Genomic DNA, 20,501 nt, shown 5'->3' with positions numbered 1-20,501 from the left:
TCCCTGTGGCTTCCTCTCACATATTTATACATGGCTATCATATCTCCTCTCAGCCTTCTCTTCTTCAGGCTAAACATGCCCAGTTCCCTAAGCCGCTCCTCATAGGGCTTGTTCTCCAGACCCTTGATCATTTTAGTCGCCCTCCTCTGGACACAACACCCCTGTTGTGTTTCCTTTGCTATCTCTGACCCTGTTCAGAAGATTTCCCTTCACTTTCTCTCCCCGTGAGAATTGCATTTTGGGATATGTGGTTTGTTGTGGAAACAAGGATTGGAGGTAAAGCTTCAGTGGAGCCCCCCCCCCCCCCCCCCGATAACAACTCTTTCAGGAGTAAATTTCCCTTCTGAGGGGGAGATTCCATCTGACTTTCTTTTGTCCCACCCCCATCCTTCATGTCACACAATTATACCCCTTGGAGGCAACTTGAACTGCCATGGAAAATCATGGGATTTGTAGTTGAGTGTGCATTTAAAATTCCAGAGAATGCTAAGGCTGGATCTGCACTGTCCTATAATCTGATCCCAGATTATATGGTTTGAACTGAATGACATTGGTTTATATTGGGTTGTTGTAGGTTTTTCCAGGCTATATGGTCATGTTCTAGAGGCATATTTTCTCCTGACGTTTCGCCTGCCTCTATGGCAAGCATCCTCAGAGGTAGTGAGGTCCGGCCATGAAAGCCTTTGACAATACATTAGTTTATATTGTCAGATAAAGCAACGGCTGGGTGGCCATCTGTCGGGAAGGCTTCAACTGTGTAGCTGAATGGAGTTGAACTGGATGGCCTTCAGGTTTTCTGAACATGAAGAAGAACTTCCTGACTGTGAGAACCGTTCAGCAGTGGAACTCTCTGCCCCAGAGGGAGTGTGGTGGAGGCTCCTTCTTTGGAAGCTTTTAAACAGAGGCTGGATGGCCATCTGTTGGGGGTGATTTGAATGCAATATTCCTGCTTCTTGGCAGAATGGGGTTGGACTGGATGGCCCAGGAGGTCTCCTCCAACTCTTTGATTCTATGATTCCAACTCTATGATTCTATGTTTCCACGATATGCAGACGACACCATGCTTCTAGTAAAAAACGCAAAGACTTGGGTTGCTCACTAAGGCCCCATCAACACTGCCATATAAAATCCAGAGTATCTGCTTTACTCTGGATTATATGGCAGTGTAGACTAATATAATCCAGTTCAAAGCAGATCATCTGGATTTTTATGACATTGTGGATGGGCCCTAAATTCCCTTAGTTTTGGTGAGTCTACTTCTTGGAGCCAGAACTAAGAGACGAGGCAGGGGCTAAGTTTCTATCCCAAAAGAAACTAACAAAATGAAGTTCAACAGTGACAAATGCAAGATACTCCACTTTGGCAGAAAAAATGAAATGCAAAGATACAGAATGGGGGACGCCTGGCTCGAGAGCAGTACATGTGAAAAAAATCTTGGAGTCCTCGTGGACAACAAGTTAAACATGAGCCAGGAATGTGATGTGGCGGCAAAAAAAGCCAATGGGATTTTGGCCTGCATCAAGAGGAGCCTAGTGTCTAGATCTAAGGAAGTAATGCTACCCCTCTATTCTGCTTTGGTTAGACCACATCTGGAATATTGTGTCCAATTCTGGGCACCACAATTCAAGAGAGATATTGACAAGCTGGAATGTGTCCAGAGGAGGGCGACTAAAATGACCAGGGGTCTGGAGAACAAGCCCTATGAGGAGCGGCTTAGGGAACTGGGCATGTTTAGCCTGAAGAAGAGAAGGCTGAGAGGAGATATGATAGCCATGTATAAATATGTGAGAGGAAGCCACAGGGAGGAGGGAGCAAGCTTGTTTTCTGCTTCCTTGGAGACTAGGACGCAATGGAACAATGGCTTCAAACTACAAGAGAGGAGATTCCATCTGAACATTAGGAAGAACTTCCTGACTGTGAGAGCCGTTTAGCAGTGGAACTCTCTGCCCCGGAGTGTGGTGGAGGCTCCTTCTTTGGAAGCTTTTAAGCAGAGGCTGGATGGCAGGGGGTTGGACTGGATGGCCCATGAGGTCTCTTCCAACTCTTTGATTCTATGATTCTAAAAGGATTGAGAGGTGACTTTTGGGGGCTGTTCTCTGGGCACCTGTTCACATGAAGTCTCCATGCATTATCCATTTTTGGGGTTGCAGGTTCCATCTTGGGTAAGAAGGTGGCTGAGAACCTCACTGCTTTGGTGCTGGATGTGAAGATTGGGAATGGCGCCTTCTTCCCAACCCTTGAGAGTGCCCAACAGTTGGCAGAGAGCTTGGTGAGTTGGATGGGAAAGGGCAGAAGGGCAGGCAGATGCCATTCAGTTCCTTGTGGGTTTGGGGAGGAAATACTGCCAAGATTCTACGTTGTGTCAACAAAATGAAATTGTCCAGATTAAGGGAAGGAGTAGTGCCATTTGATTCCATGCCAGCCAATCTCAACTGGAATACAGTGTCCATTTCTAGTTGCCAGAACTTTGCTACTAAGGAGGCTGTTCAGGTCCTGAACCGGTGCTTGGCTGCTGTAACGGTCTGGATGAGGGCAAACAAATTGAAATTGAATCCAGACAAGACAGAGGTCCTCCTGGTCAGTCGAAAGGCCAAACAGGGCATAGGGTTACAGCCTGTGTTGGACGAGGTTACACTCTCCCTGAAGACGCAGATTCACAGCTTGGGTGTGATCTTGGACATTGCTGAGCCTGGAACCCCAGGTTTCAGTGGTGACCAGGGGAGCATTCGCACAGTTAAAACTTGTGCGCCAGCTGCGCCCGTACCTTGGGAAGTCTGACTTGGCCATGGTAGTCCATGCTCTGGTTACATCCCGTATAGACTACTGCAACGCTCTCTACGTGGGGTTGCCTTTGAAGACTGCTCGGAAGCTTCAAATGGTCCAGCGTTCGGCAGCCAGGTTCCTAACAGGAGTGGCACTCAGGGAGCATACGAATCCTCTGTTGCGCCAGCTCCACTGGCTGCCAGTTTGCTACCGGGCACAATTCAAAGTGCTGGCGTTAGCCTTTAAAGCCCTAAACGGTTCTGACTCAACTTACCTCTCTGAACGCATCTCCTCCTATGAACCGACTAGGGCACTAAGATCATCTGGGGATCATCTGGGGAGGCCCTGCTCTCTGTCCTGCCTGCATCACAGGTGTGCTTGGCAAGGACGAGAGACAGGGCCTTCTCAGTGGTGGCCCCTCGGCTGTGGAACACCCTGCCTGCAGATATCAGATCGGCCCCCTCCCTGCTGGCGTTTCGGAGGAAAGTGAAGACCAGGCTGTTCGAACAAGCATTTGATTAAGCAGTGTAATTGAACATTGGAATACGGAATAATGGATGATGAGACTGGATTCTGATTTTACTATTGAGGAGCTAATGATTGTTATACTGATGTTTAATGATTTATGTTACAATTGTTTTTAATTGCCCTATACTTGTCTCGTGATGTTGTTCACCGATTTGAGTCGCCTGAGGGCTGAGAAAAGCGGTATATAAATAAAGTAAGTAAATAAATAAATAAATAATTTTGCTTTTGGTCACACCTCATCTGGGTCCAATTCCGGGCACCACAATTCACGGAAGCCATTGCCAATCTGGAATGTGTCCAGGACAAGGCAATCAAGGCAATGAAGGATCAAGGGGAACAGTTGAGAGAGCGAAGTACATTTAGCTAGGAACTCCAACACGATAAGCAGATGCTGGATGGCCATCTCTTGAGAGGGCTTGGATTGTGCCTTCCTGCCTGGTAGAAATGGGGTTGAACTAGATAGCCTTTGTTCTGGACATTTCCTGACTTGCCCTTCAAGCCTTAATACCATGTTGAAAGTAAATGAAAAATGCTCCACTTCAGCAAACACAAGGGAACAGCACATGCAGTTGAAAAATGCAAACAAAAGCAAGGAAGTCTTAATGCAGATACAAAACTCAAGTCTCTGATAAAGTCCAAAAGAGACAGCAGTCTTACACCAGACAACAGGCAATAATCACTAAATCCTTAGAAGCAGACTTGAAACAGCTACAATTGGAGCAAAGACATAAGCATCAGAGTCGTTTGTTACTAGCAAAAGCTAACTGCTTCTGCTTCTGATTTATAGCCCTGAATTCCCCACGCAGGAGGTGTAGTCCACGCTCTGGTTACATCCCGTTTAGACTACTGCAACGCTCTCTACGTGGGGTTGCCTTTGAAGACGGCTCGGAAGCTCCAATTAGTCCAACGGTTGGCAGCCATGATACTAACTGGAGCGGAGCGCAGGGAGCGCACAACTCCTTTGCTGCACCAGCTCCACTGGCTGCCGATTTGCTACCGGGCTCAATTCAAAGTGTTGGCGTTGGCCTTTAAAGCCCTAAACGGTTCTGGCCCAACCTACCTATCCGAACGTATCTCGGCCTATCAGCCCACCAGGACCCTAAGATCTTCTGGGGAGGCCTTGCTCTCTATCCCGCCTGCTTCACAGGTGCGGCTGGCGGGGACGAGAGACAGGGCCTTTTCTGTGGTGGCCCCTCGGCTCTGGAACGCCCTTCCCATGGAGGTAAGATCAGCCTCCTCGCTGATGGTATTCCGAAAAAGACTAAAAACTTGGATGTTCAAGCAGGCATTTGGTTAATTCGGTGCAATGAATGTGTCGACTACGGATTGGTAATATGGATGATGCAATTGGACCACGATTTTAGTTAGGAGATGTATTGGATTGTGATTTATGTGAAATATTGTGTATTATGTTTTTTACGGTTTTAATTGTATACTGTGTACTGTATATTCTGTTGTAAACCGCGTTGAGTCGCCAGTTAGGCTGAGAAACGGCGGTATACAAGGACAGTAAATAAATAAATAAATAAATAAGGCGGCTTCCAATTAGCTCGGCGTTTCTAGCAGCTATTCTAGCTGAACACCATTTCTGCTCTGTTTCCTTTTGCCTTTCCAGAAATGTAGGCACTTGCAAAACTTCATCTTCTGATTCTAACCGCCCTTCCGATTCCTGAACACTTTCCTGCTCCCCTTCGTCTTCTGAAGATGAGGAATCCCTAACAGGACGCCTCAATTCAAGAAGACATTGAGAATCTGGAAAGACATGGCAGAAGGGGGTTGGTCAGGGCAATCCTTGGGGTTTCTTCCAACTCTAGGATTCTAGGATTCTACCTTCTCTTTTCTTTTCAAGGCACAGCTAAGAGTGGACTCACTCTCATGAGCGTGGAAGCCGTCAGGCAATCCAACTCCATGATTACCTATGTGTTTCCTATTACGAGCTCCAAGAGCAAGAGTCCAATGCTTCAACCTCCCTGCTTTTTGAGGATGAGGGGGTCAACTGGCTGTCCTTCGCTACCCCAAGTCTAAATATTCTGCCTAAAGCTCTCTCTGTGTGTCTCGCAGGTGTCGGTCGGGACCCAGCTGGGAATAAACACTGTTGCGGTCTTCAGCAAGATGGACAGCCCTCTTGGGCGTCGGGTGGGCAATTCCTTGGAGGTGCTTGAGGCCCTGGAGTGCCTGGATGGAGGGGGACCCCAGGACCTCCGAGAGCTGGTGACCACGTTAGGTATGTCTGAACTCCTAGATGGTTGATGGGCATGGCTGTATACGTTGGGCTAGAAGGACCTGGAGCTCCTAACCCAACTCCTGGAAGGCTGTGGGTTAGGGATCCAGGGGTGAGAACTTGCGATGGCCCCTGGAGAGGCAGCATTATGTCTCATCATGGGCATTTTGGACCATGGATGTCCCCTGCCTCAGTTCCTCGGTCTAACCACTACACAACACTGTCTCTTCCCTGCTCTTTGGAGGCTTGGCTGGAGAGATACATCCAGGAACTGCCCTCCCACTTGCTCTCTGTCCATTTCTTTGCAGGAGGAACCTTGTTATGGCAATGTGGGAGAGCTCCCTCTGTGTCTCAGGGCTCTGCTCGCATCGCCAAAGCCTTGGATGATGGCTCAGCCCTGGGTGCCTTCCAAGCCATGCTGGAGGCCCAAGGCGTGGGCTCCAACACAGCTAAGGCCCTCTGCAATGGAACGGAAGAGCAGAGACTCCAGGTGCTGGGAAGGGCTCGGTTCCAGGTCGCGCTGGTGGCTCCATGCGATGGTAAGAAGGACAGAGAAGGGCCATGTCAGACCCTCTGACAACAATGTGACCTGTTTCTCTCATTGGTGAGAATGTGCAGGGGTGGCTCATCCATTACGCGAAGTAAGCAGTCGCAGAACACTTTTTTTTGCCAGGGGCGCAGAGGTGCCTCTGTAAATGCCCCTCGACCGCCACTTGAGGACCGCCCCCTCAGCTCACAAGAGCCCTAGCAGTCCGGGGGGGGGGGGGGAGACTCTGCTTTCTTGCCTCGCTGCCAGGCAATCCTCTTCCCAAAGGGGCCGGGCCCTTGAGCCTCGCCTAGCCCCACTCGTTCCTGCTCCACCCGGCCACCGGGTGTGTGAGCAGAGCCGGCGCTCAATCATTCTCCATGTTCTATCCCTTCCCCATGACTGGCTCCCTTTCCCGATCCCCGGTGCTCCACCTGCCTCCTCTCCTCTCCCCAATCCGCGGGTGGGCCAAGGGGCAGAGCCGCCGCACCTGGCCCACTTCGGGTCTGGAGGCGTGTCTGAAGACCCCAGCGTGCACACCAAAAGTCTCTTCTCCTGACTTTCTCTTCAGCCATTAGGACCAAGAGAGAGAGAGAGAGAGAGAGAGCCCCTCCAGCAGGTGGTATCTCCCACCTCCGCTCCCTCCTTTGTTTTTGCGCCTACCTTCAGGAAAGGTGGGCATCTCCACCTCTCTCTCTCTCTCTCTCTCTCTCTCTCTTGGTCCCAATGGCTGAAGAGAAAGTCAGGAGAAGAGGTGACTTTTGGTGCACACGCCAGGGTCTTCAGGCATGCCTCCGGACCCAAAGCGGGCCAGGCAAAGGAGCAAGTGCGGCAAGTGTAGTTACTGGAATGTATAGTTCACCTACAATCAAAGAGCATTCTGAACTCCACCAATGATGGAATTGAACCAAATATGGCACACAGAACTCCCACGACAAACAGAAAATATATATCATTGATTGGCTGGGGGGGGGGGGGGGCAAAATACTGTTTGCTTACTGTTGAAAATTACCTAGGGCCGCCTCTGAGAATGTGGACCCAAAATGTCTTACTGTTGATAGACATATAGAGTTGGAAGCGATGCCCAAAGGCCATCCAGTTCTAGCTCCTACTGCCATGCAGGAACATGCAATCCAAATCCTTCCAACAGATGACTTACAAGCCTCCAAAGACGGAGACTCCACTGGACTCAAATGCTGCAGTATTTTCTACAGTCAAAAAGCTCTTACTGTCTCAAAGTTCTTCCTAATGTTAGATGGAATCCCTTTTCCTGGCATCTAGATGCATGGCTCCGTTGTCTACTATAGCAAACTTTTGTATCGTTACCCCAATACCCCCATGCATATGGGATATATTTATTTATTTATTTATTACTGGTGCTTTTACCCCACCCTTCTCAACCCCTGGAGGGGGACTCAGGGCGGCTTACAAAAAAGGCAGAATTCGATGCCTATACATAATAATACAAAGTATACAAAAATATAAAAGAACGATATACAAAATGTAATTAAAACGATTATCATAATAAAACATCCGCAGTGGTACCTAAGACATTGTATAAACATCATATAAACATCATATAAAAGTCATTCTTATAATCAGCGTTTCGATTCCAGAGTTCCACATAACCAATCCGTTAGTCATTTCCTAGCCATCAGTGGAGTTCTTCTTTATTTACCCGCTTGTCCAAATGCCTGGTCCCAGATCCATGTTTTTAGTTTTTTCCTGAAAGAAAGGAGCGTAGTTGCAGATCTGATTTCCCCGGGGAGAGAATTCCATAGGCGGGGGGCCACCACTGAGAAGGCCCTGCTCCCCGTCCCCGCCAATCTCACCTGTGATAGAGGCGGGGTCGAGAGCAGGACCTCCCCAGAAGATCTTAGGCTCCGGGGTGGGACGTAGAGGGAAATCCGTTCGGACAGATACACTGGGCCGGAACCGTATAGGGTTTTATAGGTCAAAACCAGCACCTTGAATTGTGCTCGGAACTGGATTGGCAGCCAGTGGAGCTGACACAACAGGGGGGTGGTATGCTCCCTGTATGAGGCCCGGTGAGCAATCTGGCTGCCTCTCGCTGGACTAGTTGGAGTTTCCGAGCAGTCTTCAAAGGCAACCCCACGTAGAGTGCGTTGCAGTAATCTAATCGGGATGTGACAAGAGCGAGGACCACCGTGGCCAAGTCCGACTTCCCAAGGTACGGGAGCAGCTGGCGCACAAGTTTTAATATTGAGCATGATGATCAAGTTTTATATTGAGCATGATGATCAGATCATGATATGAATATGTTAGTATTAGCGGAAGTTTTGCACAGGCTTAGTAGAAAAACATGGATTCTGGAGACGTCTGGTTACAAAGCAGGTTCAATTTACTTAGAGCAGTTCCAAAACACACCCATTCCAGTAAGCAACCAGACACGAAGTACACCATATGCAGGACAAAGGAAGTAGAAGTGTAAAACAATTCTGCAACTGCTTGGCAGATACCAGATACTCCCTAATTTTCTCACAGCTCTGCACAAAGAGTATCTCAGGGCTACTTTCTCACAGCCTCTAACATAAACATACATCACAGCAATACAATCTTATGGCATCCATATTTCTACGGCATGAAATTAGAATCATAGAATCATAGAATCATAGAATCAAAGAGTTGGAAGAGACCTCATGGGCCATCCAGTCCAACCCCCTGCCAAGAAGCAGGAATATTGCATTCAAATCACCCCTGACAAATGGCCATCCAGCCTCTGCTTAAAAGCTTCCAAAGAAGGAGCCTCCACCACACTATGGGGCAGAGAGTTCCACTGCTGAACGGCTCTCACAGTCAGGAAGTTCTTCCTAATGTTCAGATGGAATCTCCTCTCTTGTAGTTTGAAGCCATTGTTCCGCGTCCTAGTCTCCAAGGAAGCAGAAAGCAAGCTTGCTCCCTCCTCCTCCCTGTGGCTTCCTCTCACATATTGATACATGGCTATCATATCTCCTCTCAGCCTTCTCTTCTTCAGGCTAAACATGCCCAGTTCCCTAAGCCGCTCCTCATAGGGCTTGTTCTCCAGACCCTTGATCATTTTAGTCGCCCTCCTCTGGACACATTAAATTACATTTAAAACACATTACATACTTCAACATATACTGACAGAATAAACATAACAGTTTAAATAATGTACCAGTAAGGCCTTCTCATGGACCACCATGAGAATTTCGGGGGGGGGGGGGGGGGCTGAAGCCCCTCAAGCCCCCCCCCCCTCCCGGCTACATGCCTGTCCCAGCCTTCTGTTTTCCAGGCTAAACACCCCCAGCTCCCTAAGGTGTTCCTCAGATGGATTCATGGCTTCCAAACGTGATCATTTTGGTCACCTATCTCTGGACACATTCTAGCTTGTCAATATCCTTCTGGATATTCCAGGTGAAGTCTGACCAAAGCAGAACAGAGTGGGACTAGGACTTCCCTCCTTCTAAACACTAGGCTCCGCTTGATGCAGCCTGGAATTTCAACGGAAAGAAAGAAACCATGAAAATGAACAAAATCTGGCTGCCAGTATTTTAAAAACTCCAACAAAGGATTCCTCCAGGCAGTAAGAACCAGACCTTGAAACTGCTAGGCCATTAAGTGCTATTCAAGGTGGTCAATGGCAATAGGAGCATAGTGTCTAGGTCCAGGGAAGTCATGCTACACCTCTATTCCGCTTTGGTTAGACCACACCTGGAATATTGTGTCCAATTCTGGGCACCACAATTCAAGAGAGATATTGACAAGCTGGAATGTGTCCAGAGGAGAGCGGCTAAAATGATCAAGGGTCTGGAGAACAAGCCCTATGAGGAGTGGCTTAAGGAGCTGGGCATGTTTAGCCTGAAGAAGAGAAGGCTGAGAGGGGATATGATAGCCATGTATCAATATGTGAGAGGAAGCCACAGGGAGGAGGAGGAGGGAGCAAACTTCCTTTCTGCTTCCCTGGAGACTAGGACGCAATGGAACAATGGCTTCAAAGTACAAGAGAGGAGATTCCATCTGAATACGAGGAAGAACTTCCTGACTGTGAGAGCCGTTCCGCAGTGGAACTCTCTGCCCCGAAGTGTGGTGGAGGCTCCTTCTTTGGAAGCTTTTAAACAGGGGCTGGATGGTCATCTGTCAGGGGTGATTTGAATGCAATATTCCTGCCTTTTGGCAGAATGGGGTTGGACTGGATGATGGCCCAGGAGGTCTCTTCCAACTCTTTGATTCTAGGATTCTATGATTCTATGAAGTGTGTTGGAGGCTCCTTCTTTTGAAGCTTTTAAAGAGGGACTGGATGGCCATCTCTTGGAGGTGATTTGAGTGCAATATTCCTGCTTCTTGGCAGAATGGGGTTGGACTGGATGGCCCAGGAGGTCTCTTCCAACTCTTGGATTCTACGATTCTATGATTCTATGAAACAAGAGTTCTTTCTCCCACCCTGGACATCATTCCACAGACATATAAACCCCATTTTCCTAGTTTCCAACAGACCTCACAACCTCTGAGGGTGCCTACCATAGATGCAGGTGAAACGTCAGGAGACAATGCTTCTGGAACATGGTCATACAGCCCAGAAAACTAGCAACAACTCTAAGTGTTGTTCTGTAAAAGTTCTGATACCTTTCTCGTACTGGAAAATTGCAATAAAAAGAACCTATGCTTTAAAATTAGTGAAAAGTTTTTCATAACACCGAGCGCGCCTTCTCTCCCCTCCCTGCTTGGAGTCTCAGAAACAGCCCTCCCCTTGACTGAGAGGCCAGCCAATCACAGCAGGAGGATTTGCCGCCTGTTTCTGAAAAGGATGAGGACAAACTGAGAGGTCTTCAGCTTTCTCTGTCAAAGGGGTTCCCAAGACCATCAGAAATATGTGTTTCCTGATGGTCTTTGGCAACCCCCCCCCCCCCAGGGGTCCCAACTCCCAGGTTGAGAAACACTGGACTAGATGGCCCATGTGGTCTCTTCCAACTCTAGTATTCTACGATTCCTTTACCAAGCTTGTGTTGTTGTTGTTTATTTGTTCAGTCGCTTCCGACTCTTCGTGACCTCATGGACCAGCCCAGGTCAGAGCTCCCTGTCGGCTACCACCACCCCCAGCTCCTTCAAGGTCAAGCCAGTCGCTTCAAGGATGCCATCCATCCATCTTGCCCTTGGTCAGCCCCTCTTCCTTTTTCCTCCCATATTCCCCAGCATCATTCCCTTCTCTAAGCTTTGCTGTCTCCTCATGATGTGGCCAAAGGACTTCCACTTTGTCTCTAGTCTCCTTCCCTCCAATGAGCAGTCGGGCTTTCTTTCCTGGAGGATGGACTGGTTGGATCTTCTCCCAGTCCAAGGCATTCTCATAACTTTCCTCCAACACCACAGCTCAAAAGCATCTCTCTTCCTTCACTCAGTCTTCCTTATGGTCCAGCTCTCACACCCGTAGGTGACTATGGGGAAGACCATGGCTTGGACTATGCGGATCTCCGTTGCCAGTGTGACGTCTCTACCAAGCTTGTACCTCTATCCAAAATAAAGAGATAAGTATTTATCAAAGGCTTTCATGGCCGGAATCACTGGGTTGTTGTAGGTTTTTTGGGGCTATATGGCCATGTTCGAGGTCCTGAACCGGTGCTTGGCCGCTGTGATGGTCTGGATGGGGGCGAACAAATTGAAATTGAATCCAGACAAGACAGAGGTCCTCCTGGTCAGTCGCAAGGCCAAACAGGGCATAGGGTTACAGCCTGTGTTGGATGGGGTTGCACTCCCCCTGAAGACGCAGGTTCGCAGTTTGGGTGTGATCTTGGACTCATCGCTGAGCCTGGAACCCCAGGTTTCGACGGTGACCAGGGGAGCATTCGCACAGTTAAAACTCGTGCGCCAACTGCGCCCGTACCTTGGGAAGTCTGACTTGGCCACGGTAGTCCACGCTCTGGTTACATCCCGTTTAGACTACTGCAACGCTCTCTACGTGGGGTTGCCTTTGAAGACGGCTCGGAAGCTCCAATTAGTCCAACGGTCGGCAGCCATGATACTAACAGGAGCGGAGCGCAGGGAGCGCACAACTCCTCTGCTGCACCAGCTCCACTGGCTGCCGATCTGCTACCGGGCTCAATTCAAAGTGCTGGCATTGGCCTTTAAAGCCCTAAACGGTTCTGGCCCAACCTACCTATCCGAACGTATCTCGGCCTATCAGCCCACCAGGACCCTAAGATCTTCTGGGGAGGCCCTGCTCTCTATCCTGCCTGCTTCACAGGTGCGGCTGGCGGGGACGAGAGACAGGCCCTTTTCTGTGGTGGCCCCTCGGCTCTGGAACGCCCTTCCCATGGAGGTAAGATCAGTCTCCTCGCTGATGGTATTCCGAAAAAGACTAAAAACTTGGATGTTCAAGCAGGCATTTGGTTAATTCGGTGCAATGAATGTGTCGACTACGGATTGGTAATATGGATGATGCAATTGGACCACGATTTTAGTTAGGAGATGTATTGGATTGTGATTTATGTGAAATATTGTGTATTATGTTTTTTACGGTTTTAATTGTATACTGTGTACTGTATATTCTGTTGTAAACCGCGTTGAGTCGCCAGTTAGGCTGAGAAACGGCGGTATACAAGGACAGTAAATAAATAAATAAATAAATAAATTCTAGAGGCATTCTCTCCTGACGTTTTGCCTGCATCTATGGCAAGCATCCTCACAACCTCTGAGGATGTTTGCCATAGATGCAGATGAAACGTCAGGAGAGAATGCCTCTAGAACATGGCCATATAGCCTGAAAAACCTACAGTAACCTAAAGACATAAGGTTTGTCTGGCATGAGTTCCATCTGCAAAACTCATGTTGACGTCTGTGAGTCTGGCATTCCTTTCTTAGTACTAAGAGAGTGCCTTGCTAATGATCAGCTCCAGCATCTTTCCTGGTCGCCATGCTGCTCTTCCTACTAAAACTGGTATCTGAAGCAGAATCCAATTGTCGCCCTTCCTTTTCTTGGCAGGGACCGTCCATGAGATCCTTGCTATGCCCATTGCTCAGGTGCTCCATGCTTTGGGGGCCGGTCGCACGAAAGAAGGCCAGTGCATCCAGCACCGGGTTGGGGCTGAACTTCTGGTCTCTGTGGGACAGCGAGTGCGGAAAGGTGAGCTCCAGTGCCTCAAGGGGAGAGAGATGCCGGATTTTGACTTGGCTGCAAAGAGTCAGGGTGCCTCTACCCTGGAGAATTAATGCATCTTAAATTAATGCATCTACACTACAGAATGGACGCAGTTTGACACCACTTGAGCTGCCATGGCTCAATGCTATGGAATCTAGGCAGTGGTAGTTTTGCAAGATATGTAGCCTTCTCTGCCAAAGAGCACTGGAGCCTCACTAGACTACAACTCCCATGATTTCATAGCATTGAGTCATGGCAGTTTTTTTTTTAGTTGTGTCAGGAGAAACTTGAGAAACTGCAAGTCGCTTCTGGTGTGAGAGAATTGGTCGTCTGCAAGGACGTTTCCCAGGGGATGCCCAGATGTTTTTGGTGTTTTATCATCCTTGTGGGAGGATTCTCTCATGTCCCCGCATGAGGAGCTGGAGCTGATAGAGCAGTGGTTCTCAACCTTCCTAATGCCACGACCCCTTAATACGTTTCCTCATGTTATGGTGACCCCCAACCATAAAATTAGTTTCGTTGCTACTTCATAACTGCCATTTTACTGCTGTTATGAATAGTAATGTAAATATCTGATATGCAGGATGTATTTTCATACACTGGACCAAATTTGGCACAAATACCCAATACATCCAAATTTGAATACTGGTGGGATTGGGGGAGGGTATTGATTTTTTCATTTGGGAGTTGTAGTTGTTGGGATTTATAGTTCACCTACAATCAAAGAGCATCCCAGACTCCACCAACAATGGAATTGAGTCAAACTTGGCACACAGAACTCCCATGACCAACAGAAAATACTGGAAGGGTTTGGTGGCCATTGACCTTGAGTTTGGGAGTTGTAGTTCACCTACATCCAGAAAGCACTGTGGACTCAAACAATGATGGATCTGGACCAAACTTGGCACAATATGCCCAAATGTGAACACTGATGGAGTTTGGGGAAAATAGATATTGACATTTGGGAGTTGTAGTTGCTGGGATTGATAGTTCACCTACAATCAAAGAGCATTCTGAACCCTACCAACAATTGAATTGGGCCAAACTTCCCACACAGAACCTCCATGACCAACAGAAAAAACTGTGTTTTCTGATGGTCTTTGGCGACCCCTCCAACACCCCCTGGCGACCCCTCCAGGGGTCCCGACCCCCAGGTTGAGAAACACTGTGATAGAGGGAGTTTATCCACTCTCTCCCTTGATTTGAACCTGCAACCTGTCGGTGTTCAGTCCTGTCGGCACAGGGGTTTAACCCACTGAGCCACTGGGGGCTCCATCATGCCAGTTAAAGTGGTGCTAAACTACATTCATTCTGCAGTGCAGATCCACCCTTGGAGTCAAGAGCACCTTTCCTGGTCCAGGTTTTGGGTTAACCACTTTCTTCTTTCCTAGGAATGCCCTGGATCTGGATCCATCATGACAGCCTTGCATTAGGTGATGCCAACCGAAGCACCCTCCGGAGCGCCCTCATCCTCAAGGACACGGAGCCCTTTGTCCCTGGACCGAAGGTGGTGAAAACCCTTCTCCCCCCAAAACAGTCAGAGGTCCCCAGAAAGACAGGCACTTAGGATTCCCCTGGATTTGCAGCCACAGGCACGAGTGATACCTGCAACATGCACACTTCCACGGCACCCCTCTGCTCTTCCCCTGCCTGCCTCTGTGCTCTTCAAATCAAGCACACTGAATGACTGCCTTTCAGCCAAGAGACCTTGGCAAGTCACTGTTTATTATTGTTACAACTTATTTACAGCTACTCACGTTGATGACAACGTCATCTGTGCGCATTCAGAAGAAGATCTACATGCCACTCTTTGCAGAACCATATGAGAAGCTCGGCCTGTCATTGAACATTGAAAAAACCAAGGTTCTGTTCCAGCAGACACCAGCCATCCCCTCTCCAATGCCAGAGATACAGCTTAATGGTGTAACATTAGAAAATGTGGATCATTTCCGCTCCCTTGGCAGCCACCTCTCCACCAAAGTCAACATCGACACCGAAATACAACACCGCCTGAGCACTGCGAGCGCAGCATTTTTCTGAATGAAGCAGAGAGTGTTTGAGGACTGGGACATCCGTAGGAATACCAAGGTGCTTGTCTATAAAGCTATTGTCCTCCCAACCTTGCTTTATGCCTGTGAGACGTGGACTGTCTACAGACGTCACATGCAACTCCTGGAACGATTCCATCAGCGCTGCCTCCGGAAAATCCTGCAAATCTCTTGGGAAGACAAGCAGACAAACGTCAGCGTGCTGGAAGAAGCAAAGACCACCAGCATTGAAGCAATGGTCCTCCGCCACCAACTCCGCTGGACCGGCCACGTTATCCAGATGCCCGACTACCATCTCCCAAAGCAGTTGTTCTACTCCGAACTCAAGAACAGAAAACGGAATGTTGGTGGACAGGAAAAGAGATTTAAAGTGGGCTCAAAGCCAACCTTAAAATTTCTGGCATAGACACTGAGAATTGGGAAGCCCTGGCCCTTGACCGCTCCAGCTGGAGGTCAGCTGTGACCAGCAGTGCTGCAGAATTTGAGGAGGCATGAATGGAGGGCGAAAAGGAGAAGCGTGCCAAGAGGAAGGCGCATCAAGCCAACCCCGACCGAGACCGCCTTCCACCTGGAAACCAATGCCCTCACTGCGGAAGAAGATTCAGAGCAAGAATAGGTCTCCACAACCACATACGGACCCACAAGAATGTTGGAAGACAATCATCCTCGGAAAACGAGGGATCGCCTAAGTAAGTAAAGTAATGTACAGCTACTCACACTCAGTCATGGTGGAAGAGGATGATCAAACACATGGTTGGCACTTATCTCTGTACTGACACCCCAGACATTGCATCTGTCTGACTTGACCGGATGTGTCATTCTGGCCTGCGCTCTCTATGCACTGAGTGATCTTAACCCTTCCGTTGTTCATGCTACAAGGCACATGTCTTGGGAATGTCTTTTTCCTGGTATGTAGTTCCACCAATCAAGTAATTAAAAACACTGAGGCTGATGTGGAAAGGAAGGGAGCTGGAACCAGTTTCCAAAGGACAAAGGGGAGATGTCCAAGCCTCACTTTATTTTACTGAACTCGAAGAAGTATATGAGAAGTTCGGCCTGTCATTAAACATCGAGAAAACCAAAGTGCTCTCCCTGCAGTCACCAGCCAATCCCTCTCCAATGCCAGAAATACAACTGAATGGTGTAACGTTAGAAAATGTGGACCATTTCTGCTACCTTGGCAGCCACCTCTCCACCAAAGTCAACATTCAACACCGCCTGAGCTCTGCAAGTGCAGCATTTTTCTGAATGAAGCAGAGAATGTTTGAGGACCGGGACATCTGTAGGGAGACCAAGGGGCTTGTTTATAAAGCTGTGAAATCATCCAGGCGTCCCCTGGGCAACGTCCTTGCAGACAGCCAATTCGGTTACTCCTGACACCACAAAAAAAATAAATAAAGCTATTGTCCTCCCAACCCTGCTCTATGCCTGCCAAACGTGGACTGTCTACAGACATCACATGGAACTCCTGGAATGATTCCATCAGCGCTGCCTCTGGAAAATCCTGCAGATCTCTTGGGAAGACAAGTGTCATAAGTACTTTTAAAAACATTAAATAGGTTCTTTTATTCCGCTTTTAGTGAGACAGGTTGCATTAGGCACTTTCAGAGAAAAAAAAAATAGACACAGACTCCAGTACTAGGTTTTATAATAATTATATTGGTTACATAGAAAAAGGGGAATATTGCATTAACATTTACACATATACTCTAACATTCAGTCATTCATTCATCATCCATTCATTCATCAAGCATTCTTACCATTCTTCTTGCTGAAGATGATCAGCTTCTTGAGAGGAGGCAGCAGTTCACGATGGCGTTCAGAAATGGTGTTCAGTTGATCTGACACACACTCTCTGAGAGAGAAGGGTCCTTTTATGTAGTATTCCTGTTGATGTGGTTCTGAAAGTTGTCAATTCCTGACAGACAGATTCCATCAATTCTTGGACAGATGTTGATTCTGATTGATTGGCTTTCCTCATCCAGGAGCCTTGTAAGCATTTCTGTAAGGAGCCACAGTGTTGACTTCCTTACTTAAAAGAACCATTGTCTTTGGCAATGTAAACAAGTTGTTTTTCCACCAAGAGTTAATCAAGTCAGGATGTCAACAGTTCTCAAATCTCATCAGCAATTTTTAATTAGTCCACAAGTCCTTTGCCTCTGTCTTGTAGTTTCCAGGCCTCATTCCTTGGAATGGTATCTTCAGCCCAGTTGGGCCACATTCATACGCCTTTCATAAAATCTCACTCAAACCATACAGCATATTTTATCATGACATATTCCCCCTCTTGATTTATAATTTCATTTATAAATCAACATGCAGATATTGTAAAGTAGCTTCTAATTTTAGTTGTACAGATCTCAGTTTCTTAAACAAAATACATGTCCATAAAACCATTACAATTAACAGCATTATAATAACTACAATTTTAAGTAATCACATTATCATCATTACAATTACATGAACCATTTCATATGTAGACTGAACTTTTGCATATAAACCGTCAAAACATTTGATCAATTAATGTAAGAACCTTTCTTTATATGCACAAAATCTAAAACCATGTTGTTCCTAAATTATTGTTTTCTTCTTTGTTCATTTTCATTACATTTCCCTAGCAAAACTTTATTTAACTTTATTTCTCATCAACAAACTTTCAAATATATCACATTTCTTTTGACTTCCCATGTTTGTAACCCATATACCATTTATCATTTTGTTTCCTTTATAAATCTATGTATCTGAATCCAAATTAAGGTATCCAAAATGTTTCATTTACTAAGCCACCACTGTAACACATTTCCCTTACATTCCCATAAGTTATTTAATTAAAACCATAAACAAACCACATTTTTCCATGTGTATGTTTCCCCAACATCAATATAAACCTTTCAAATCTAAAACCTCTTTATTTAACTGTAGAACTTCTTTCAACTTTAGATTCACCCGTGTGTGTTTGTTTTTGTGTGTGTGTTTGATTTGAACCATTTCCCACTTCATCCTGCGCTGTAAAGCAATATTTGCAATTCATTTTCCCCATAACATCCATTCTTTTTAAATGAGCAAATTCTGTGACTCAATGTCCCCAAATTCCCAAACTGCTTTGTTGTCTGAGGCTTGTAGCTCTGGCCTCTGGAAAAACAACCACAAGTAGACTCTGGTACCAGATAATAATATGAATTACCAGTATCATTATTTTTGACATGATTAGTGCACTTTTTCTTTCCACTTAAAATGATATATATATATGCATATATATACGCTGTTCAAATTAATGCTCCAATTGCAATCTCTTCATAAGCTTTGTCTTCTTTTAGTTGGTGGCCACCTTCATTCCTGTTTATAAACCAAATAGAACTGTTAATTCGCCTGCGCAGCTTTCCACTGTTTTATCTGATTCCGATGAACCCACTTTTGTTTGTCATTGACCTGTAATAAATAAGAGTGAGGGTAAATAGAATCCAAAATCACATATGGTCCTCTCCACCTCGGGCAAAGTGGGTGCTCTTTAGTTCCCAAGTATAAGTAAGCTACTTGCGTCCCAGGTTGTAGCATTATCTGATAAATCTTTAAGTAATTGGTAATGATCCATGCTCTGTTTTCCATTTGTCTTTTGACAATTTCACAAGTTCATCTGCCTTTTTGTTCCCTTGCACTATCCAATCACCTTTCTTCTGATGTGCCTTTATCCAGTAAAACTTTACATCAAACAACATATGACAAAGTTCATATATCCTTCTCCATTCTGTTTCATGTTTCAAAGCTTTTTCCTTTGCATTTTTCCATCCATCCTTTGCCCAAAACTGCATAAATTCAGTAACACCTTTATAGACATAATCACTATCTGTGACGATATGTATGGTGATTTCTCTCCCATGCTGACATTCATATTCAAGTATTTTCCTAACTGCAACCAATTCTGCCTCCTGAGCTCCAAAAGAGCCAGAGGTTTCCTCTCGAAATTCCTCATTTGTCTTGCTATTCCATGCTGTCCAAGCTGTTATCCTTGTTCCTGTTTCAAACCAAGATCCTCCATCTGTAAACCACACATAATCCTGTTCACTTAAAGCTTCCACTTGGCCTTTAAAATCCCTTACATTCATGTCTCCAGACATGGCATTGCAAACATGGTTTTCTCCTTCTTCTGTAATAACAGCAGTCATTAAATCAGGGGCTTTTAAACTTTCAAATCCTATGCCTTTTTGATTTAACCAAACTGTCCATTGAGCCATTTTAACTGAACTCACAGTAGATGTTTTATTATTTAGGATATATTTTAATATCCCATGTGATGACTGTATTATTATTTGACTTGTTCCTATTAAATACTCCCACTCTTCTAAGGCCCACATTACTGTGGCTGCTGCCTTTTCACATTCATTGTATTTCATTTCTGGCATTTTAAATTTCCTAGAAGTGTATGCTACTGGGCGCATTTTCCCATCTTCGCCCTTTTGGTACAATCCTGCTTGTGCTGTGTCTGGTGTCCAGTATGGTCTCAGATAAAAGGGCTTGTCATTATCTGGGTGATACAATTTTACAGCTCTTGTGACCCACAATTTTAATTTATCTAGGCAGACATCATGTTCCGACGTCCAGTCCCATTTGGCATGCTTTTTCAATAAAGCATACATTGGTCTAGTTAATTCAGCATATTCTGGAATATGCCCTCTGACAAATCCAAATGCTCCTAAAAGAATTCTAAGTTCCTTGACATTTTGTGGAAGCTGGATAGCACACAAACTACTAATCCTGTTTTCTTCAATGACTCTTCCTCCCCCTTCTAAAGTCACTCCTAAATATTTCACCTTCTGTTTAACTAGCTGAGCCTTTTCTAAATTGACTTTAAATCCTGTTTCCTTTATCCTTTCTAAGATCCTTTGTGTTCTCTGTTCCACCTCTTGTGCTGTCTTTCCCCATGTTAATATATCATCCACAAAATGGAGAGTATGGGCCCGATCTTCTGGATCTAAGCCCTCCATCATATCTAAAACATGTTTATGAGCTATAGCTGGGGCATTGTGGAACCCCTGTGGGACCCTAGTAAATGTATATTGCCTGCCTTTCAAAGTAAATGCAAACCTTTGCTGACTTTCTTCAGAGAGAGGTAGAGAAAAGAAGCAGTTGGCCAAATCTATTACAGAAAACCAGTCTGCTGTGCTGCTCACTCTCCCCATAGTTTCTACAATATTTGCAACAACAGGTGCCATGGCTGGTGTCCCTTCATTTATCTTACGATAATCTACCACCAGTCTCCATGACTTTCCATCTGCCTTTCTAACAGGCCAGACAGGACTGTTGAAG

General features: G+C 46.3%; 1 protein-coding gene across 1 annotated transcript in view; it reads left to right on the top strand.

Annotated features, from left to right (window-relative positions):
• The window catches only part of TYMP (thymidine phosphorylase), a 37,385-nt gene extending 20,666 nt beyond the window's left edge, over positions 1-16,719 (top strand). The window contains exons 6-10 of the mRNA XM_067469396.1: positions 2,151-2,269; positions 5,353-5,515; positions 5,821-6,051; positions 12,994-13,134; positions 14,541-16,719. Coding sequence (XP_067325497.1) covers positions 2,151-2,269; positions 5,353-5,515; positions 5,821-6,051; positions 12,994-13,134; positions 14,541-14,716 — 830 coding nt within the window. The 3' untranslated portion in view covers positions 14,717-16,719. The remainder of the gene's footprint in view (positions 1-2,150; positions 2,270-5,352; positions 5,516-5,820; positions 6,052-12,993; positions 13,135-14,540) is intronic.
• Positions 16,720-20,501: the final 3,782 nt, after the last annotated feature.

Source organism: Anolis sagrei, chromosome 5 (assembly GCF_037176765.1).
Source record: "Anolis sagrei isolate rAnoSag1 chromosome 5, rAnoSag1.mat, whole genome shotgun sequence".
Lineage (NCBI taxonomy): Eukaryota > Metazoa > Chordata > Lepidosauria > Squamata > Dactyloidae > Anolis > Anolis sagrei.
Note: the sequence above shows the minus strand (reverse complement) of the source record. Positions and strands in the feature narration are given on the sequence as shown.